Source organism: Ictidomys tridecemlineatus, chromosome 4 (assembly GCF_052094955.1).
Source record: "Ictidomys tridecemlineatus isolate mIctTri1 chromosome 4, mIctTri1.hap1, whole genome shotgun sequence".
Lineage (NCBI taxonomy): Eukaryota > Metazoa > Chordata > Mammalia > Rodentia > Sciuridae > Ictidomys > Ictidomys tridecemlineatus.
This window is the reverse complement of record NC_135480.1, coordinates 57,522,615-57,547,065: the sequence shown is the minus strand read 5'-3', so window position 1 is coordinate 57,547,065 and position 24,451 is coordinate 57,522,615. Positions and strand designations below refer to the sequence as shown.

At 35.2% G+C, this 24,451-nt stretch overlaps 2 protein-coding genes across 2 annotated transcripts; both read left to right on the top strand.

The window, feature by feature from the left end:
- The first annotated feature begins 6,009 nt into the window (after window positions 1-6,009).
- LOC101977720 (olfactory receptor 52E8) lies at window positions 6,010-8,325 on the top strand. The gene is made up of 2 exons (XM_005342336.4): window positions 6,010-6,017; window positions 7,383-8,325. Exons 1-2 carry the CDS (start codon window positions 6,010-6,012, stop codon window positions 8,323-8,325), a joined length of 951 nt encoding a protein of 316 aa, XP_005342393.4.
- Window positions 8,326-17,386: 9,061 nt separating this feature from the next.
- On the top strand, window positions 17,387-18,331 carry LOC101975480 (olfactory receptor 52E4). The gene has a single exon (XM_005342332.2). It carries the CDS (start codon window positions 17,387-17,389, stop codon window positions 18,329-18,331), a length of 945 nt encoding a protein of 314 aa, XP_005342389.2.
- Window positions 18,332-24,451: the final 6,120 nt, after the last annotated feature.

The window sequence follows — 24,451 nt, the reverse complement described above, 5'->3', positions numbered from 1 at the left end:
TTTCTGTGATTGACTTATTTTACTTGGAATGATTTTCTTCATGCTCATCTATGTTGTCATGAATGATTTTCTTCTTTTCTAAGATAGAATAATATACTATTGAATATAAAGAACCCATCTTTACCCACTCATCCATCCATGGACAGTCAAGTTAGGTTGATTCCATGTCTTGGCTAATTTGACTTTGCAGTGAGCATGAGCGAACAAGGATCTTTGTCTAATTCTAAAATAAGATTGCTAGATTAATTATATATGGTACTTCCATTTTAATTTTTGAGGAACCCCCCCCTGCTTTTCATAACAGCTGTATGAATTTGTATTCCCACCAACAGTGTAGAAGAGTTTTTTTCCCCACATGCTACCCAACACTCATATTTTTTCTTTTAGATAATAGCCACTCCACCAAGTGTGAGGTACTATCTCATTTTTGTTTTAATCTGCATTACCCTGATAATTAATGATGTTAATTTTTTTTCACTTACTTATTGTTAACCTACATTTTCCTTTTGAGAAATGTCTATTCAGGTCCTTGTCTATTTTAAAGCAAGTTGTCTGATTTCTTGCTACAGAGTTGAATTACTTATATATTTTGTACCTTCACCCCTTATAAGATGTTTGGTTTACAAATACTTTCTCCCATGGCAAATGTTGTATCTTCATTCTGTTGATTATTTCCTTTGCTGCACAGAAGTTTAATTTTCTTTGATGCAATTCCTTGTTTTTTCAAGATTTTGAGATCATATACAAAAAAATTGCAAAATTAATGTCAAGAAACGTCTTCTTTGTTTTCTTTTAGGATTTTTAGAGTTTCAAGTATTTTATTGAAGTCTTAAATCCACTTTGAGTTGACTTTTTTTAAAAGACATTAGGCACAGCTCCAATTTTGATCTTCTGCATGTGAATATTCAGTTTTCCCAACACCATAAATTAGATTGTCCTCTCTCCACTACGTGTTCTTGGAAACTTCCCTGAAGATAAATTGACTGTACATACATACATTTCTCTGCAGGCTTCCCGGTCTATATGTCTCTGTTTATACTGGTAACATGCTGTTTTATTTATTTCACTTTGTAGCATATTTTGAAATCAGGTAGTAAGTTGCCCATGGCTTTTTGTTTTGTTTTGTTTTGTTTGCAGGGGTTGTCTTGTTTTGTTTTGTTTGTTTTGGTTTGGTTTTGCTCAAGATTGTTTTGGTTATTTGGGATCTTCCTTCAATCCATGCAATTTTTTTAATATTGTTTTTATTTCTGTGACAAATGACATTGAAAATTTGAAAGGGTGTGCATTGATTCTGTAGATAACTTGGGGAAGTGTGGACATTTTAAAAATATTAAGGCTTCTAATTCATGTACATAGTATCACATAGTATATCTTTTCATTTAGTTGTCTTCTTCAAATTCATTCTCTCTCTCTCTCTCTCTCTCTCTCTCTCTCTCTCTCTGTCTCTCCCACACACACACACACATGCACACACAGAGATACAGATACAAACTTAGTGGATTTTATTGTTACATTTTTGAATGTCCATATTCTTTTAAAAACAAAATGACAATACTTCTTATGATGCAAACTCCTCAAGAAACCTTTGCAAACCAAACCAACTGCATATTTTAGGATTATACACAATTATCAAGCAGAAACACAAGAGGAAATCAACAAAGAAAAATCAATCAACACTATAAACCATGTTGATATAATAAAGGAAAAATTATTATCTCAGTTGATACAGAAAAAGCATTTGACAAAATTCAACATCTTTTCATGATAAAAATACTCAACAAAATCAGAATCTAAGAAAAGTTCCTCATATAAAGTTTATGAAAAACTCAAAGATCACGTTATACTAAATGGAGAATACTCAAGGGGAAAAGTAAACTTTTCCCTAAATTCAGAAAGAATACAAATATACTTGCTTTCTCCACTGCTATTTAACATTGTACTAGAATTTTTTTCTTTCTTTCTTTCTTTATTTTAACCAGGGATTGGACCCAGGGGCATTTAACCACTGAGCCATATCTCCAGCCCTTTTAATATTTTATTTTGAGACAGGATCTTGCTAAGTTGCTTAGTATCTCGTTAAATTGCTGAGGCTAACTTTGAACTGGCAATCCTCCTGCCTCAGCCTCCCAAGCACTAGGATTACAGGTATGGACCACGGCACCCAGCTGTACTGAAATTTCTAGCCAGACAAATTAGAGAAAAAAGAAATGAGTCATTCAAATTGTAAAGAAAGGAGTAAACTGTCTCTATTTGCAGGTAGCATAATCTTAGAATTAGAAAATTAGAGCCAGGCTCTGTGGCACACACCTGTAATCCCAGCAGCTCAAGAGGCTGAGAGAGGAGGATCACGAGTTCAAAGCCAGCCTCAGCAAAAGCAAGGTGCTAAGCAACTTACTGAAACCTTGTCTCTAACAAAATACAAAATTGGGCTGAGTATGTGGTTGGGTGGTTGAGAGTCCCTTAGTTCTATCCCTGGTACGCCCCTCCCCCCAAAAAAAGAAAATTATAAAAAATATATTCAAGTTAATTAATTTAAAAATTCAAGAAAGTTACACAATACAATATTAACATGAAGAAATCAGTTGTATTTCTATGCACTAGTAATGAAAATTTCAAAACTGAAATTAAGAAAACTTTTCCAAGTACAATGACATCAAACATTGTAAAACAATTAAAAACAAGTTTAACCAAGAAAGTGTAAAACTTGTACACTGAAAACTAGAAAGCATCTCTGGAAAGACATTTTGTATTCATTCATCAGGAGATAATACTCTTAATATGTCAATTCTACCCAAAGGGATTCTATATAAAATGTACAATCATTCCCCAAATATCAAAGTTGTTTTATTTTTATTTTTGCAGAAATGGGAAAGCTGGTCCTAAAATTTACATTAAACAGCAAAGCCCTTGAACAGCTAAAATAATCTGAAAACTAAAAACAATTTTATAGGAATCACAGTTTTGAAACATCCTTCAAAGCTTCGGCACTCAAAAAAGTATGTTGCTGACAATACATAATAGCCAAGCTATGGGAACAACCAAGGTGCCCTTCAACAGATGAGTGGATAAAGAGAATGCAGTATGCATATATACACAATGGAGTATTACTCAGCCATAAAGAAGAATGAAATTATGACATTTACTGGTAAATGTATGGAACTGGAGATTTTGATGCTAAGTGAAATAAACCTGTCACAAAAACATGAAAAGTAGAATATTTTCTCTGGCATGCAGAGGCTAGTCTAAAATAAGAAGAGAGAAGAGATAGAGAGAGGAAAAGAAAGAGAAAATTAAAAGGGTCATCGAATCAAAATAGAAGGGAGATCAGTGGAGTAGAAAAAGGAAATTGAGGGGGAGGTAGGAGGGATGTGATAAGGGAAGAACAGTGGAATGAATCTGACCTAACTTTCTATGTACATACACAAGTATACTACAATGAATCTCACCATCAAGTATATCCACAAGGCACCAATTTAAATATATACATATATATATGTATATATATATATATATATATATATATATATGTAAATAGCAGGAAGATCAGTAGAGGGAAGAGAACAGGAGAAAGAGGAACAGAGGAAAAAGGAAAAGTACTGGGGACTGAATTAGCGCAAATTATAGTCCAGGCTTTTATGATTATGTCAAAATGAATCCTAATGTTTTGTATAACAAAAAAATAAATAAACTAAAATTAAGTTAAAAGTGTGGTGTCAGTATAGAAACAGATACATAAAAGAATGGAATAAAACTGTGAATTGAGAAATGAACTCATTTATTTATGACAATGCTTCCATAATCATTCCCTGGAAGAAATAATAATCTCTTCGACAAATGATACAAACACAACTGGATATCCCACACTATATACAAAAATTAAATTAAATTATATCAAAACCTAAACATAGTATAATAATAAAACTCTTAGGACAAATTATAGGAATAAATCTTCGTGACCTCAGATTTGGCTTCTTAAGCAGGACTATAGAAATGAAGCAATTAAATAAATAAGTTGCATTTCATCAGGATCAAACAGATAATGCTAACAAAAGAGTTAAAATAAAATCAATATAATAAGCTAAATTACTGAAAAGTCATATATCTTATAAAATCTAACAGTAGAATATATAAAGAATTCTTACAATTCAGGAATGTAAAATAAACAACTTTAGCAATGCTAAAATAAACAATCAAATACGAGCAAATGTCTTCCATACACAATTCTTTAAAGAAGATGTAAAAATGTCCAAGTGCCCTTTAAAAGATGCCCATTATCATTAGTCACTAGGGAAATGCACATCTGAAACACGGTGAGATACCACTCGGAAACCATTAGTATTGCTGCGATTTTAAAAGTTCAAAAATAACAAATCTTAGAGAGGATGTGAGAAGTGGAAACTCACACATTGTGAGAATGTAAATTTTGCAGTCATTATGGAAAACAATGTGGTGTTTCCTCAGAAAGCCAAGCAGAATTATAAGACCCCAAATTCCACTTTTGTGTATATATGCAAAAGATTTAGAAACAGGTGTTCAAAGCAAAACTTGTGCAAAAAATATTCATAGAAACACTATTTATTATATCCAAAATTTGGAGAAAACCCAAATATACATCCACTGATGAATGTATAAATAGAATATGATATATCCACACAATGAATACTACCTAGACATTAGAACGGAAAAATATTGCTTCATGCTATAATATATATGCAATCTGAAACTATTAGGCGAAGTGAAAGAAGACACACACAAAAGGCTACATATTACATGACTCCATTTACATAAACCATCCACAATAAGCTAAACCAGAAAATTCACAGAAGCAGAATTCAGAAGTAGTGGTTCTCAAAAGATGATAGGAAGGAAGAAAGGTTAAGGGATATAGCATTTAGTCTTAGAGTAATGAAAGCTTTTTGGAACTAAATAGCAATGATAATTGCAAAATGAAAAAAAAATTCCACTAAATTCTAAATTTTTAAATAGTAAATTGTATATCATATGCCTTTTGTGAAAATAAACAGAAAATAGTTACTGATTATATGAATATCCAACAGTTCCCAAAGGATTATTCCAAGTAGTTCATAAACTGACAGAAAGTTCAGAAAGGAGAGCAAAAGAAAAAAATGGGTCTTGTCATAAATATTATGTGCAATAACAAGAACTAACAACTGACTGAGTCAGAGTCAGAATCTTCAGAGATTTCCCTAAAGGTTCTCTTTAGCTGATGTAATGACAAGGGAGAATTACTATTCACTTGAACAGGAAACTCTCTGGCACCTAGAGACTTCATTACTATCCCCCTACCCCAACTTTACTAACACTTTGAAGGTAACTGATGATTTTTTCCAAACATATATATACACCAACTGAAGGCACAGTTGTTACCTGACTCCCTGAGACACATGCAGAAATCTTGGTAAGTGTTTGCAGTGTATGTTTAGACTTGGAATTTGGACTCACAAAAATTGAGTCGAGCATACTGGGTTAGGAAGTGAAATGTCACATATCATATTTATGATCTAGGAATAGAGAGGGAAGAATAATTTGGGAAGAAGTAAGGGAAAAATATCCTTGCTGGGCACCTACAATATTTCAGACATGTATGACCTCATTTACCTCACCCAATACTATGGTAGATAGTACTATGCTAACTTATATATGAAACCAGAATTCAGAAGATGATGTAACTTATCTAAAGTCAGAAAGCTAAGAACAGAATTAAGACTCTATTCCATGCCTTGGTGTCACATATAAATAGCCTGTGTTTAGCTCATTCTTTCTGCACATATTGCCTTTATGAACACAGAATGAATAATACACAAATTGATTTTTAAAAACATAGTAAGCAAAAGCTAAAGTGATGAACTTGAAGTCTTTGCAGTTAGATGACTGTACACACACCCTGCTAAAGAAAAGGGTGCAACCTGGTGATCAGCTGCTGGTGTCTCTTCACACTTCAAAGGGATTAGACTGAACCCAAAATTGATTATTGGGAGATCTAAATTTATGACTGAGTCCAGGACCCCACATAAGGCATGAGGTAAAATGATTAGAGACAGCAGTGAAAAAATGATAGCTTTGTAACCAAATATGCAAATGTATAATAAAGAATTTGGCTTTGCCCCAAGAGAGTTCTGACCTTTACTCGTGGCTCCTGAGCTGTAATCTACACCACACCTGGTAGGAGTGTGTTTTTTTAAGTGGGAATTGGAAATACCAAGTCTTAGGATAGGGGCTGGCCATGCCAGGAAGACCAAGAGTAGGATTTGGGGTGGAGGTTTTTGATCATGTGGCATCAGTTAACCTCAATATATGCAACAACATGCATAATATAATGCCCTCCTCCATTCACCCTCCTCCCCTACCATGTGTCTCTCTTCCTCAACAGCACTGGGGATTGAACCCAGGATTGCTCTACCACTGAGCTACAATCCAGCCTTTCTTATTGTTGATTCTGGAATAGGGTTTCACTAAGTTGCTCAGGTTGGCCTTCAACTTGTGATCCTCCTGCCTCAGCCTCCTAAATTTTGTGGATTACCATCATGAGCCACCACACGCAGCAATATTTACTTAATACTTGTGTGCGAATGCATGTTTTGTTTTGTTCCACTCTTTCTACTTTTTTGGAAATAGGTACACTAACACAGCTTCATAGAAAGTCTCAAAACCCCGTAGTGTAAACCTTACAGACTTACTCTCCTGTGAGGAAGTTTTGTCTATTCTAGATCCTTTTACCCTCCTCAGGCCTTATCTTTCTATCACTACTTCCATTAGCAAGGATTGCACAGACAGATCCAAATTAATGTCACATAGCCTAGTTTCAAAATGTTTCCAAATCTTGGACTCTTCTGCTTATTAACTTCCAAACAAATGGGAATTCAATAAATTTATCGAAAGCTTTCTCTTCCATAGAAGCAGATATTGGTAGTATTTTGTGTCAGGGAATCATGGGGAGAACTAAACAAGATGATACACGTAAATGACGTCAGATGCAAAGAAAAATAGCATATGTCAAATTAATCATAGCTGATATATTGTGGTAGTGATCATTATCATCAGTTTTATTATCCTTTATAATGTTCTTTTCTTGAATAAGAGGGGAGTAAGTACATTTTCTACTCTGAACCCATAATTTTAAAAGAGGTATGGTGCTCATCCTCTTCCATTTTCAGTACAAATAAGGAGTGTCACTGGATTATTTATGAAAAGTCAAAGGAAAGAAAAATAATCAAAGGCCTTTAGAGAAACATATTCCAATTATTAATCCTCTGTTCATGGCCTTTTATTGTTTTGAATTTTGTAGAATTTTGAAATCTGGAGGCACTGCTCAATGGGAACTGGCAGCAATCTTTAAAGCCATGACTGCCCTCAGCCTACAGGAGAATGTCTTCACCCAATGCCTCTGAGACTCACCCTTCCTCATTCCTGCTCTTGGGAATTCCAGGATTGGAGGCTGCGCAGATCTGGCTTGGTTTTTCTTTCTGTATCTTGTACCTGACTGCTCTTGTGGGGAACCTTGTCATTATGTTTGTGATCTGGACTGATCCTAGACTCCACCAACCTATGTTCTACTTCCTGGCCATGCTGTCCGTGATCCACCTGAGTCTCTCTACCACTACCATCCCCAAGATGCTGGGCATCTTCTGGTTCAACCTTCAGGAGCTGTGTTTTGGGTGCTGTGTTGCTCAAGTGTTTTTTGTGCACTTTTTCACAGTCATGGAGAGCATTGTACTTCTGGCTATGGGTTTCGATCGTTATGTGGCTATTTGTAATCCTCTCAGGTACACCACAATCCTCACCAACAGAATCATTGGGGTGATTGCTGTGGCCGTGGTTCTGCGAAGCTTGTGCATGATTGCACCTATCGTTTTTCTCCTCCTGAGGCTGCCTTACTGTGGACATAGAATCATCCCTCATACCTACTGTGAGCACATGGGAGTGGCACGTCTAGCTTGTGCCAGCATCCATGCCAATGTCTATTTTGGTCTAGGGAATATTTCTATCTTGTTCCTGGATGTGCTTCTAATCATCATCTCCTATGCTAAAATTTTATGCACTGTCTTCCACCTCCCTTCCCAAGATGCACGCCTGAAGGCTCTCAACACCTGCAGTTCCCATATCTGTGTAATCTTAGCCTTCTTTGGCCCAGCTCTTTTCTCCTTCCTCACTCATCGTTTTGGTCATCACATCCCCCAGTATATCCATATCCTCCTGGCTAATCTCTATGTAGTCGTCCCCCCTGCCCTCAACCCAGTCATTTATGGGATCAGAACCAAGCAGATCCAGGAGCGGGTGAAGAGTCTCTTTGCTACAAAAGATTGAATGAGAGTAACTTATTCAGGTTATGGAAGCATAAGACCTAAAAGACTGAAATTTATGATAAAAAATTAATAAAGAAATTTGTTTTGTCAAATTGACCTTCAATTGAATATATATTAGATATACATAAATACATATATATGAAATATTGACCACAGTTATTGGAGATATGTGTTTCTGTGTGAGTACATATTCTCTATTGAATCCTAACACAGAATATGCCATGTAAGTGTAAGTTTCAAGGAGGAGAACTTGAATTCATTGAGGGAAGAACTTACTACTAGAACTATCTGGCTATCGATCTCTTTTTGGTAGTAACAAAATTTCCTTCATATAGATATTTAATTAGAGGTCAAGTTAAGAGTCAAATTAACCAGGATGTAATTTGTCAATATTTAGTAAAAATGTGATGCCGTGCTGACTTATAATGTAATTCTAGGAATATAATGTAAATTTTACTCATTGACAGAAGAACTGGAATTTGGGTAGTGATAATTCACATACAGAGAAGGTACCGGGTATGAGATATGGGGGAGTTTAATCACACATTACAGAGAGAGCAAGAATGAATATTTATTTATTTATGTACGGGTTTTTAACTGTTTGACTTTGAACATCAAAATGTGTAAAAAAAAGGAAACTATTCATGAACTTCAAAAAATGTGGGAAAGTGGATGGTAACAGAAAACAATTTATAAAGAATCTTAACCATTTTGAAGTATGGAAAATTTAATATGATAAGGTATATAAAATGGCCAAAGAAAAAAAAATAAGTTCATGGCTTTCAAAAATGGCAACAGAAAAGATAATGTTAATTTACAATAACAAACATTTTAAAGGAAAGAATAATGTAAGTAGAATACTTCACAAGAAAAGAAAAGATCAAATTGGACTTTGGAAGTCACTATTAACATTTCACTCACTTCTATGACAATTCTAGTGAATTCTATTAACTTAACATAAAACAAATATTTTTTAAATGTTATTAATGAGGATCATCCAATTTCAGTGAGAAGAGTTAATATTGAGGTAATTGTTAAAAATACTGTTTCCAAAAGATTTTATACTCATCAAGGACCATAATTACCAACCAAAAATCAAATAAAAAATAAACATTAAAATTTTCAAAAGAAAATCAGTGGGATTATAAAAGAACTAAGATCATTATACACAATAAATTGGATGGTAAGATGAAATTTTTCAGCCATGAACTGGAAAGTAATAATAACACGTTAGGAATTTTATTTTTAGAAATTGCATTAATTTAAAATATATATTAAATAGATGAGCTAACAGCATATCATACCTAGTTGAAGAGATAATGAACTGAGAGTAATCAAAATAACATCTATAATAATTCCTAGAGAAATAAGTTGGTAGAAAATATGAAAAACAATATAGATTTAAAAAATAATCAAGTTATATATACATATACTTATATCATAAAAGAGTTAAAATATAGGTTAGAAGCAATATTTTTAAATGAAGATTATAAAATTTATTAAAGAAATCAAGGCAAAAATTTAAAACATGATTTATTAAAAAAACTCAAGAGGGTCTAAGTAAAACCACTGGGAAAAAGAAATAATGAGAAAAATTTCAAAACAGTCAAAGGGGTTGAGAGAATGTCTTCAATGAAACAATAAGAAAACTAACAGCAAATATCTTTTTTAAAAACAATGAAATCAAGAAAATGGTAAAATAATATTTCCAAAACTATTGTAGAAAAATGAACTGCCAACCTAAATTTCTATGCCCAAGAAAATATCTTCTTAAGGGTATAGAAATCCAAGTTGGCAGCTTATGTTTTCTACTATATTTTTCAATACCATTATGAAACATCATAAATCCAACAAATGATGTTTTGGACTTTTCAACTCAAAGTATAAATTTAAGATAAAGCAGGTAAATAATGTGGAACAATCAATAATTTTAAAATCCTCTTTAATTATGTATTTAATATAATAAATATTTCTGAGAGTTTATTTGCCAACTTGTTTTTGTTTACAAATTATAACATATATTCAAAATATAAGAGCCAGACCATCATAAAGAACATTTTAGGGTTTATACTATTACAGTCCCAAATCCATCCTGTAGCTTCACTAACCAGAGTTGTGGGATATGTGTACAAGACCAGGCAACTGGTGGAACAGTTTAGTACAGAACAAACACAACCACATACAGACATGATTTAGGACAGACAGCACCACAGAACACCCAAGAATGCACAGTGTTTTTATAGATGGGGCAGAGGCAAATGAAAAGCCAATTTAGATCTATGGGATAGTGACTTGCCCCTGCATTATTGCCCTTTCAACATGATATTTAACATTTTCCCATCAAGAGATGAGTTTATTTCCCTACCCCCTGAGTTTGGGCAGAAATATAACTTCTTTTGAAATCAGTGAATGTGATGCAAACAAAGGTTTAAAAAAAGATTGTAAATGGGAATTTCTTGTTGTAGCACTTGAAACCCCACAATTGTCATGAGTGAGTCCTAGTTAACCTGATAAATGTAAAGGGCAATGAGGAAGAGCCCAACATTCAGCTCTCTAATCTCTGGGGAAATTACAATGAAACTGTCTTCCACCAACCAGCCAAACTATGACTTGACTTATAGCAAATGCTGGAAGAGATAGAGTGAGAGAGCCTAGACTGAAATAATTTCTCATCCAACCCTAAGAATCTTGAACCTAAAGGCTGATACATTTTTTCTCATATGTGGAAGACTGAAGAAAAGAAAAGAGATCTCATGAAAATGGAAGGAGATGAAGGGGATCAGGAGGAAGAAGATAAAGAGGAAGGAATGTTCTAGAAAATAAAATTGATCAAATTACATTATGTGTACTATGAATATGTCACAATGTATCCCACTATTATGTATAATTATGATACACCGATAAAAATTAAAAAATAGTTTTTTTTAAAAAAAGAAAATATGTCTGGAAAAAAGAATTACTGTTTTTAAGCAACTAACATTACAGAAGTTTTGTTTTGTTTTGTTTTGTTTTTGTTTTTGTATTTTTATGTCACTAAAGTTAAATGATGTAACAGTATGCAAAATGCAAACACCATGAGGCAAAAGTTTGGTTCATTGATCACATTACATAATCCTCCCTGATGGCACCCAACCAAGGAGATATGAATGTTTCCTATACAGGACACAAGTAAGATGGAGATGGTGATGAAGACAGTTATCATCCTTGTGTAAACCATATTAAGCCTTCATAGGTGCCTACAAGATGGGGTATAGCAAGAGTTAAATTAACCAGGATGTAATTTGTCAATATGTAGTAAAAATGTGATATAGTGCTGACTTAAATGTAATTCTAGGAATATAATATAAATTTTACTCATGTATATAAGAAGTCATAAGAAACACAAAATTTTCATCATAGTTTAAAGTGAAACTAACAAGAGTTATATTGGTAAACTATTCAATGAAGCAGCAGTGCATTGGACTTCAAAATCTTCAAGGCAGTAGGAGTATTGACTGTATTATGTCATGAGTATCAAAGTAGATTTGATTTTTAGAGATGAGGACTATATATTATTCCAGTAGTATCCATTACAATAAATGAGGAGAAGCCTTCCTCGAGGTTTTTCCATGTGAGGAGTTATAGTGGAAAAATATCCAATCCCTAAAAAGTTAAGAGAAGCAGTGTCCTCAGGGAATACCCGGCTTTCTGTCTCACAAGTAAAATCAATAGAACATCAAAATGGTTTAATGCAAAAATAATAATGCTGTTCATAAAAATTTGATTCCATAATTCATAGTGGAATAATTGTTGGCAGAGGACAAGATTACGATATATACAATCATATGATGTTATGATTCTCAGATCTGGAATTTTCATATTCCAAAAATAATGTAATTTAATAATGCCTGAGACTTATAACATTTAAGGTACTATGCTAGATAAAGTGAGTTAAACACCACTGTAATAACACTCCATTAAAAGAATGGGAAAGATAGAAAACACTAAATTCAATTACAAATGTCCATGTTATGATAAAGTTTTACACTGATATGAAAATACAAGAGATCCAGAGATCATATCCATTTGGCTGATATGGAAGACTAAAGTTGGTTATTGAGGAATGGTTGAAAGAAAGTGGAAATAAGTAGCAGTTATGTTGTATGTAGGACATTCATCACCAAATAAAAGGATATGCATTATGAAGTTATGAAGTACAGCTAAAGTTTAAAAGGCTAATTGAGTATAGAGAAAAGGACTTTGGCAACAACAGTGCTTGTTGTATCCTAAAAGGTCCATAATATACCAAGGACAAAGTAGAGGTCATAGGAAGAAATTTTAAGCATAAACTGAATAGAGTTAGGCTCAATAGTGGAAAACAAATGGAAATACATTAGGGAAGATGGACTCAATGAAGGGAGGGCAGGAAAACAGAACATAATCTTCTCATTAATTAAAATGAATGAAATGAACAAGAGAATGTAGTAGATTAAACTGGAATCTCTTCTGGACCGCAGATATTGCCTTCTCTGTGGAAACAACTCAAAAAGAGTAAACTTACAAGAAAAAAAAAAGCCAAATAATTCCATTGTCCATCAGTCCCTTTCACCTGTAGTTAGGAAAATCAGAATCTGTGGCCTGCCCTGGTGACACCATCAGGACCACTTCACCACGTCTAGGAAGGGAGACCCTCAGGACACACTTCTGTGCTCTGGCTTGAAAAGTAATCTCATGGTCTTCTTAGGAAAATGTAGATTTTTTTCCACCATTAACCAAAAGAGCTAAACATATGTTTTTCCAGAGACTTTATGTTCACCATAGTTATAAAATGGGAAGGAGACTCGCTGGCTTGAAAGAAGCTGAAGCCATTATCTGAAGGCATGCCCTCTGCCAATAAACAGAGCTGCCCCCACTGGGTCTCATGTGCTGCCACAGAGTCTACGGGGTCTGTTTGAAAGTTCTACTCCTTCTTCATCCTTTGAATCCTCAATTGTGACAGTAGCCAAACTAAATCTGAATTTATAAATTTCTACTAAACAAAACAGAAGAGTTGCCAAGGTCAGTTTCCTAAGATGTCACATTTTGAAGACTTTATAGTATGAATTTAATATTTTCAGGGCTCCTGAGAGAGGCTGACTCAACATCATCTCCCAAACAGACTCCCCCATTCAGAATATTTCCATTTCTCACATTCCATGCCACATCTCCTGCCCTGCACTTAGGGGTTATATGTGGTACAGTGTTTCTCCGCAGATGCAGTAGTGTGGGGACAAGGAGTTAGAGATTTAATGACCCTTGTCCATGTTTATACCCAGAGGAGTCTGAAGACTAAGCTCAGGGATTCTGGGACATGCTTAGATTCACTATAAATTTTTCCTCTCTGTGATCAGGTAGACTGGGGGCCCAAAGGCTTGAAGAGGCTCCCAAGCACCATCTTTAAGAACCTGGGTCATGTTGCAAATATGCTCCAAGTGAGAGCTGAGAAAATAAACATGAGAGGTAAGAATGCTTGAACAGGGCAGGCAAGATGCTACAGAGACGAGAAGGAAAGGACAAATGAAGGAAAAGGACAGGAGTCTCCCTTTTGCCAAACAGTTATCCCAAGTGTCATTAACTTCACAGACAAATGCATTAGAGCATGGAGGATTGTACAGCATCCACAGCTGACGACTGTGGCATACCAATGAGTAATACACATATGTAGAATTTCTTTTATTCTTTTTTTGGCTCTTTGCCCGTTATCTCCATTTCTATCTCTTTCCCTCTCTTTCTTTCTATTATACACCACCCACTGGCTAACACACACACAAATACTCAGGTACCGAGCACACTTGCTGGAGACCAAATGCCACAAAGATAATCATATTGACACCAACTGTCTAAAATAATGAAAATTGCTCAGACTAGCAAATTTACATATTACAGGTGGAAAGGCCAGCAACTAAACTCACTCTTGTTTATATAAGACAGAAAGGCACCCCTATAGGACACTGTCATATATTTGAGTTGGGGGTGGAATGGTGATTAATGTCAATTTTCAAATGGAATGACAAATATTTGGTCTGCACTGTGTTCTTCATGTTTTATCAACTTTATGAAACCAATTCCAAGCCTTTATCTGTATAAATCAATACCACTGCTACAGCAGCCAAACTGAGCCTGCCTCCCTATCCTCTTTCATGACTCAGTCTTGAAAGTGCAGAAATAAACCATGCACTATACACCTGTAATCTCAACAGCTCAGGAGGCTGAGGCAGGAGATCATGAGTTAAAAGCCATCCACAGCAACTTAGTGAAGCTCTAAGCAACTTATCAAGACCTTGTCTCAAAATAAAATATAAAATGATCTGGGGATGTGGCTCAGTGTTTAAGCACCCCTGGTTCAATCCCCAGTACCAAAAAAAGAACAAGTAGTTAAATAGAGATTATTACCCACTCTCCTCAACTGCCTTGGTCCCAGGAGTTTGGAAGATTAAAGAAAGAACACAGTTCCCCTCAAAGTGAGCCAAGTTGGGTTATGTTAGTATTAATAGAGATTTAAAGATAAGTATAAATGCCTGGCCCAACCACACTCTCTCTTTGGTCTCATCTGTGACAATCATCATTCCAACCTCCTTCATACATACCATCTGAGAGTCAAAGATGACTTAATTATGAATGATGGCCTTTTAAAAAGAAGCCTGTTATTTTTGCTACCATGTGATTTACTGTGTTAACATTGGGGCTAAAAGAAAATACAATATTGGCAGGAATTGATAATATGAATACTATTTTGGAATACTCTGTGAGCTAGTTCCTTGATTTACATTATTGATCTTATCAGCCATTAAAAAAATGAACAATGTTACTTAGATTTATTGTTTCCAATGATATGGTTGCATAAATGAACCTGGAAAGTGAAAGGAATTTGCCTAAAGGTTAACAGAAAGCAAATGATACAGCAAGATTTAAACCATTTTAAGTTTGAATGGGTTCAAAGTATCAATACTCTTAATAGCATACTAGAGTCAGAGAAATGGACTAGTCAGCAGAGAAAAAGACACCACAGACTCAGTAATCTTAGGATTAGTGGACAGTAGAAGGGTAAGATCTTCAACTATTATAAATCTGGATTTTGAAATGGACTGTAGGACTGGGATCTTTGTACCAACATAAAGCAGGATGAATGTGTCACTTTGCCTTCCAGAAATAATCTTCTGGATCACACTGTCTGCCATTGTTTGTGGCTCACAGCTGCATTAGGAAGGAGGCAAGCACCCTGGTCTAAACTGCCACAGGGTAAGTGTCCAGATATGCGGTGAAAAATTGGTCTCCTATGCCACTCCCCTGGAAACTTCTTCCTCTGCTAGTGAAGGGTCATACTGAAAATCTGCACCGTGAAGATGGGACTGACTCTGGACTGAAATTCCATGACCTATCACCCTAGCTATTTCCTCAGACTATTCCAAGTTTCACAAGCAGCTTCTCTCTGATTTCTCAGCCTGGCATCTTTCCCTCAACACTGGATAATATTGTGCCCTCCCTCAAACATGAACAATACTCTCGAGTTTCTCTGGGGTTAAAAAACACTCCTTTCCTTCTCATATAGAACAGGGGATTATTAACTCCCTTGCCTAGACATTTCTACTATGGGGTAACTACCTGGCAAAGTTACAGGACAACTGTTGTATGCAACATGCAGGATATAATATCTTCCTCCACTCACCCACCTCAATCTCTCTCTCTCTCTCTCTCTCTCTCTCTCTCTCTCTCTCTCTCTCTCTCTCTCTCTCTGTGTGTGTGTATGTGTCTCTGTATCTCTTTCTCATACACACACACACACACACACACACACACACATACTTACATAAACTAGGAGCCAAATTCTTTTATTTCAATGTTAGACATATTGAAATTAATATTTTCTTGTTCTTTTACCTGAGTAGCAGCTATTCGGTAGGCAAAGAATGATGGAATTAGGTTTGTTAGGTGCTTCAGAGTTACACAGTATCCTGGGGCTACAAAGGATTGAAAGAAGATACTTTTTTTGTTATATTTAAGGGACCTAGGAAGATTCCTTAACAGTGATTTAATTTTAGTATCAACAAAACTTGTTAGATATATGATCATTTATATATAAAAGAAGGCATGATTTTAGGACATATCATAATGTTAGATATTATACAATGATGTATATGTTATAAAGGTGTCTAATAGGTTACTGTAGAAAAAAATGAGACCAGGGATATGGAATTGGAAACTAAGCAATCCAATAAGATGAGGAAAAATTTAAAAAAAGAAAAAAAGTAATGCTCTCATAGAATAAACAGACTAGTCAGAAAAGCACAGTTTAAATGAAGAAAATTCTAAGACAGACATCTGATTGATCTTCCTTTTGTCATATGATTACATTAGATACTTGAGGCAAATCCTTAAATTTATATCAAATCAAAATACTGATGATGGTATAGAGCCGCAATTCTTATTGTAATTTAGAACTTTTTATTTTCTTTTTCACCTGTTGTAGACTTTTTTAAAAATTTTCTTTGTTTTCCTTATACTGGTACATTATAATTTTAGTAACAGTGGGATTCTTTGTTACATATTTGTATGTGTACACAATATAACTGTATAATTTAGTCCATTTTATTCCCCAGTACCACCCCTTTCTCTTCATGGCTCATTCTTTCCCCTGGACCCTTTCCCTACTCTACTGATTGGACTTTTTAATTCTAGACAATTCAAGAAACATTGGATATGGTGATTTCCTCAAGGTAATGGATGGAAGGGAATGCCATAAAACGTGAACATACACTACATTGTAAAATATTTCCTCAAAGAACTCATGAATTAGGAAAAAATAAAACCATGGACAATGTTACCTGGGATAGATCTCAGAACAATATCCATGTTGAGTGACGTTCAATTACCTTTGAAAGGAACAAATCCCACATGTGTGTAAATTAACACATCTATAAATTAACACATATCATTCCATCCAGCACACTGACTGATGTTTTCCTGTCTCTCCAGGACCTTGAAAAGAGAAGATTCTAATGAAAGCAAGGATGCTTTTACTTGATAGGAATTTGTTGACACTTGCTATGATAAAGCCATCCATCAATAATACCCAGTTCCATCCTCCCTTCTTTATCTTGCTAGGAATACCAGGACTGGAAACTATACACATCTGGATTGCTTTCCCCTTCTGCATTGTGTACCTGACCTCCCTTGTGGGGAACATCACCATTCTCTTTGTGATCAAGAATGAGCACAGTCTTCATCAGCCTATGTTCTACTTCCTGGCCATGTTGTCCATGATTGATCTGGGTCTGTCTACATCCACCATCCCCAAAATGCTGGGCATCTTCTGGTTCAGTCTCCAAGAGATCAGTTTTGGGGGTTGCCTTGCTCAGATGTTCTTCATCCACATGTTCACTGGCATGGAGACTGTTTTGCTGGTGGTCATGGCTTATGACCGCTTTGTTGCCATCTGCAATCCTCTCCAGTACACGGCGATCCTCACCAATAAAACCATCATAATTCTAGCCTCTGTAGTCATTGGAAGAAATTTAATTCTTGTAACCCCTTTTGTATTTCTCATTCTGCGACTGCCCTTCTGTGGGAATCACATCATGCCTCACACATACTGTGAGCACATGGGTCTTGCCCGACTGGCCTGTGCCCCCATCAAGGTTAACATAATCTATGGGCTTATGGTGATTTCTAATATTATTGTGGATGTGATTCTGATTGCCTCTTCCTATGTGCTTATCCTCCGAGCTGTCTTCCGTCTTCCCTCTCAAGACGCACGACTAAAGGCTCTCAATACTTGTGGTTCCCATGTCTGTGTCATGCTCTGCTTTTACACACCAGCCTTTTTTTCTTTTATGACTCATCGCTTTGGCCATAACATTCCCCAGTACATCCATATTCTTTTGGCTAATCTATATGTGGTCATCCCACCTGCCCTTAACCCTGTCATTTATGGTGTTAGGACCAAGCAGATCCGAGAGCATGTTGTAAAGATATTTGTACAAAAAGAATAATTCTATATAAAATTTGGGTAAACATATCCATATGCAATTCAAGATATAATAATCTAGCTCCATTTTAAATATTTTATACCACCCGCTTTTACATCTTTCATTCTGATTTGAAGTGGTTTAGTATTGACAGCAAAACTTCTTTTGCTGCCTGTTTCTTCCCATATCTGGACAAAAGTAAAAAAAGAATAATAGAGAAGATGCTGGAGGTGTCAGTAGCCTTGAAGTAGGACTCTCTCCATCTCTTCAAATATCTTCTCATGTGGTAAACATGAATCCTAGAGGAGAACAGATCTAATAATATTTTAGATGAAGAAATAAGGTTCAGTTCATGGGATAATGGCAATGTCTGGATGAAAACATCTAATGCTCCAATTTTCTACCTTTACAGAGATACCAAATTTTATCTTCTTCTCTTAAGTCTTTGATTTATTTTTATTTTAATGTTCTGTCTTATTCTTACAATGATTTCCAATATTCAGTCCTTTTTCCATACTCTAGATGAGAGGATGGTGTCTTTGCTTTAAAATAAGTCAAAGGAGCGCTGAACTGAAATTTGTGACAGACTATAGAACTCTCGCTTAAAACTCAGAAGTGTCCTTCATGTCCAGTACTTTGGAAACATTTTCTATGACTGCATGACAATATGTAAAATACACAAAAACATACCGGGAAAGATTACTAGGAAATAGGGCAGGTATAACCAAGAAGATAGAAGAGGAACACTATTCAGTTCCTGTGGACTTGGGCAACTCTTGGCATTAAATTTGACCCCAGCTAATACAATTCCTGCAGCCCATAGCCCTTGTGAAATTTCTGTCTCTGTGCATGGGTTATAATTTGGTTTGAGGTTTTTTGTTGTTGTTGTTGTTGTTGTTGTTGTCGTTTTGCTTTGTTTTCCATGTGTTGTCATTGATTTACTACCTCCACTTCAAATTTCTAAAATTTTAAAAGGAACATCAATTTTTATTTTTTTTTTATTTTTTTTTTAATTTATTGTTGATCGTTCAAAACATTACACAGTTCTTAATACATCATCTTTCACAGTTTGATTCAAGTGGGTTATGAGCTCCCAACTTTACCCCGTATACAAATTGCTGTATCACATCAGTTACCCTTCCATTGATTGACATATTGCCTTTCTAGTGTCTGATGTATTCTGCTGTCTGTCCTATTCTCTACTATCCCCTCTCCCCTCCCCTCCCCTCCCCTCCCCTTTTCTCATCCCTGTTTAATGTAAATCTTCTTCTCAAGCTCTTCGTCCTTACCCTGTCCTTGTTTACTCCCCTTATATCAAGGGGGTCATTTGGTATTTGTTTTTTAACGATTGACTAGCTTCACTTAGCATAATCTGCTCTAATGCCATCCATTTCCCTCCAAATTCTAAGGAACATCAATTTTTAAAGATGGAAATGCATTTAACCTTATCCATCCCCATTAACTTATGAGTAAAAAGGCTCAGGTCCAAAGAAACACAAGCACTAATCTATAAAATAGATAATATCACACTCATCTTTAATATCATTTTCACATACAAGAGAAGGAAGATCATTCAGATAAATTCTTTTGTCCTGAAATTCTTAACTCTTATAGAAGATTTGAGTAAAACATATTCTAAATAACTATGTGAGGTCACACCATGGGCCTCAGGTGGAGATATCTAGAAAAATGGGAAACAAAAAGTAGCCTAGAGTTATTGCTGATAATGAAGAGCAAGACTCCAGAATTTCTGTGTGGGAGCAATAGATCACTAATAAACAGTGACTGAACCTGATCTTGTCTTTCTCACTGTGGTCCACAGTACTGAGTTGTAAGCATACCGATCAATATCTGTAACACACACAAACATGCTAAATAAAAGGATTTCTTCTTTCAGTGGTATTAAGAAGTCTGTAGCATGTGTAAGGCAATTTTCCAGTTAAATGTATTCATGGAAATGGGAAAAGCTTAAACATAATACTACATACAGTGTGGATTGAAGCATATAGTAATGCTGGCTCTGAAGTGGTTCATAATCAAACTTCAATACCAAATTTACACCTGGGGATACAGCAGAGAATAGAGAATCTGTCTAGCATAAGCAAAGCATTGAATTTAATTCCTAGTATACCAGGGGGAAAAGAAAGAAAATGCTTAGACCAAGCTAAGCAGAGTCCCTGATCTGGGTTTCCTTTTCAGGAAAACTTTTTGTGCTTTGGAGTAGCTTCCTCGAAATTTTAGAAGTCCAGTCTGGTGCATGATAACAACAAGGCTCTCTGGGGTGTATGCCCTGACTCTGAATCAAACATAGAAGTCCAATTCTCCTCCTTAGAGAACTCTGTTACTATCTTCTTCCTATAACCACCAGCTTGTGGAGTTACCCATTTTCCCTAAGAAGCACTGTGACTTATACCTATTGGGCTGTCCTGGGGCCTCATGGCTGGGACTTGGTTTCAAGAGAGTGGTTTGGTCAACAGATGAGATTCCCTCTGAATAGTATAGTTTTCTTTCATGAAATCACACAAGATTATGCCACCATAAGGGTGTTGATGTGCTAATATGGTGTGGATGGTGAAACGTGATTCTTAGATCAGACCTAAGATGTAGTCAGGATTCTGGTTTACCAAGGTTTCATGGTTGAACCTTGGGCTCAAGCTATATGTTAGGGCTGCATGTTGTATCTCACCCATCTGTTGTCCAAAAGCAAACACTACCTTCTATCTTTAATGCTCAGGGTGGCAGAAAGAACAGAAGACATTACCATCCCACAACCTTGGCACCAGGACTCAGAGTGGTCATTCCAACCCCTACATAATCTGTCAGGCATTTGTACAGAAGTGGCTGCATTAGTGTTGTTTTGTTGTTGTTGTTGTTGTTGTTGTTGTTTTGTTTTTTTAATGTACCAAGGATTGAACCCAGGGATGCCATGCTACTGCAAAGTCTTTGAGATCATTACTCTGCAATGCCACCATGTACTTTCAATCTATGTCCTGATTGACTCTCTGTGTATGGAGGAGACTGTTAATCCCATCCTGCCCCACAGCACATCTCCCCCTACTCCAGCTGGTGGCACTATTCGAACAGAAGCATTACAGTCAACATTAAAACAGATCACCTAGAAATGCAAAAACCAGGGTCTAAGTAGTTCAAATGATTGAAATATGTTTTTCTACAGTTATGCTATAAAGTTCCTAACAAAAAATTAACATGAACAGTGAAAATGATCATTCAATTTGAGAGTGAGCATGAGAGGAACAGACAAACTCTAGATGGGGCAGAGGGGTAGGAGGGGAAGGGAGGGGGTAGGGGGTTAGAAATGATGGTGGATCGTGATGATCATTATTATCTACAGTACAGGTATGAAGACACGAATTGGTGTCAATATACTATGTATACAACCAGAGATATAAAAAATTGTGCTCTATATTTGTAATAAGAATTGTAATGCATTCTGCTGTCATATATAAATAATAAAAAAAGAATGCTATGGTTAAGCCTGGTATTTGTGGTCCCTTCCAATGAAGCACTAAAAGAAACTTTGAGCCAGGCATGATGGCAAGTGCCTGTAAACCTAGTGGCTTGTGAAACTGAGGCAGGAGTATCCCAAGTTCAAAGCCAGCCTCAGTAACTTAGTGAGGCCAAGCCAACTTAGTGAGACCCTGTCTCATAATAAAAAATAAAAAGGGACTAGAGATATGGCTCAATTGTTCAGCACCACTTTAATTAGCACTAAATTTTAATTAATTGATTGATTAATTAAGTTTAAATATAGGAATCTACAGGAAAAGGTTAATATTATTAGTATTATTTATTTAACATCTAGTTATTATTTCTCAGTATTAATCAAGTCTCCAGGAAAAAAAAAAGTTGACAAATTCAAGTTGAGCCCTTTAAACTTGCCCAAGTATGTGAGCATTTTAGGGAAATCACAAGGGACATTAGGGACAGTAATTGTAGGATGTTAACAGCTCCTCGCTGGAAGAGGGGCAGAAGTTCCTGGAATCTAGAGCTGAAGAGAGCATTATGGAAAAACCTAAAGGTCAGAAATTGAGATTGATTGTGAGGCTCCTGGGGACACTAAGGACACTGGCAGTGAGGGAGCAGGCAGAACCAGAAACAATATCTTAACCACAGTCTCCCGCTACCCTCCTGTTGGCATGTTCCCTTTTCTGAATCCAACCTGATGCCATCAATCAAAGGAAACTATCACTGAAGTACGTAGTCCTGAGTCCTCAGCAGAGTACAGAATATACCTGGAGAGACAAAGGAGGTCACAGACAGCACACTGGCCCAAATACATGAGGAGCTGAAGGAAAACAGAATTGAAGGCCAGAGTTTTTACATATTCCCTTTTGAATTACTTCTTTGCTCTTTATTTCAGGATTTTTATCTCTAATACTAGATACTGTGTCCCTTTTTGTTCTGAGTCGTTAGAATAGTTTGCATTATTTTAGATAATCCAAGAGTTAACTAAAGTGATGTTGATTTAAAAAATCATTTACACTAATACACTTTGAATTCAAATCTAGTATGTTTGCACTGAGGCTGACATGGGAAAAACGAAACAAACCTTGTAATCACCACACATATTACCTGCTTATACTCCTAGATTTCACACAATTTTATAGAATTAATTATACAGGGTCGAAGTGGCATGAAGAAACAATTGACATGTTAAGAGTATCGTTTCCTGTTAGAATATTCACAGATATTGAAGGAAACATTGCACTTTCTCAAGCTTTGATGAATGTTGTAATTTAAACAAATTAACATAATAATGTATTATGATATTATCAAACTTTATAAATAATATCTAAATTATCAGGAAAAGTTACCTATGTCTTTTATATTTGTTTGTTCGTAATAGTTATTCAAAGTAGTGGTGTTCATTTTGACAGATTCATAAAAGTATATAACATAGTTTAATCCATTGCAATTCCCGGTACTTCCTTTTTCCTGCTTTATGTTACTGTATTGCAAAAGAAATAAGTGCTTCCTGAGGATAAGATTATTTTAACGTTGGAGATATTCAAGCAAAGATATGCCTAAAATACCTTCAAAGTTTGCAGTTAGCCTGAGAGCTCACAGAAAATTTCACATTATTTGTTTAAAAACTATAGTTGATTTGATGATTACATATCCATATTCCTCAAAAGACAAAAAAAGATTTTGTTAATTTAGCTTTAATTTATCATCTATTTATTATTATTATTATTATTATTTTATTTAACATCTAATTATTATATTGTCTAAGCAGAAATTCAACAAATGTAGACTCAATTAATTAAGGAACTTCAGTTTGACATATGAGAATTACTGACATCTAGTGGTCAAACTAAATACATTTCTTGCACAAATAAATCAGGGTCCTTTACATGAGCAATTTAGTGAACTTAATAGGTAACTGCTATTGGTCCATCTGATATTTAATCTGGTTTTGAACACCAATAAATTCTATTTCAATTAAGTAATGAGAATGATGCTCATTTCAATACGAGTATGGATCTGTTTTCAAACACACTACTACTCTAGCCACATATATTTTTTCACTTGTTAGAAAAATTGTATAAAATGTATATTTTATGACTCCTGGGTGTTTCACAGAGAAGCATGAGTTGCAGAGACGTTAAGAAATGTTTTATCAACTATCAAATTACAGAAAATAGGTCTAAAGTTAAAGTAACCATAAACTGTCTCTGACTTCCAAGTGTTAACTTCAAAGATAAGGTTGTTAAAAATTATAAAAATTGCCAGTGTTTGTTTATCAATAAGTGCCTAATAGTTTCTGAGAACGTTGTAAGAATTACATTATTATATCATTACATAAATCCTAAAAGTTGACATAATGTTTTATCATTTTCCATGTGAGAAAACCAAAAGAAGGACTTAGAAATGACACATGAAGTAGATCAAAATAGTAGAACAAATTAAGTGGATCAGAAGTCATGTTTTTAATCTGTACACTAAATTTATTACCTTTATGTAAATATATATTTATTTTTGTGTTTCTTTAAATTAATAAAAAAGAGTTAGAGTCACTAAATGCTCAAGGAAATCATGTAATATAATTCTTACAGTTATAATCATATATATATATATATTTCAAGGTTTAGAAACAAGTTAGAATCATATCTCTGCCACTTA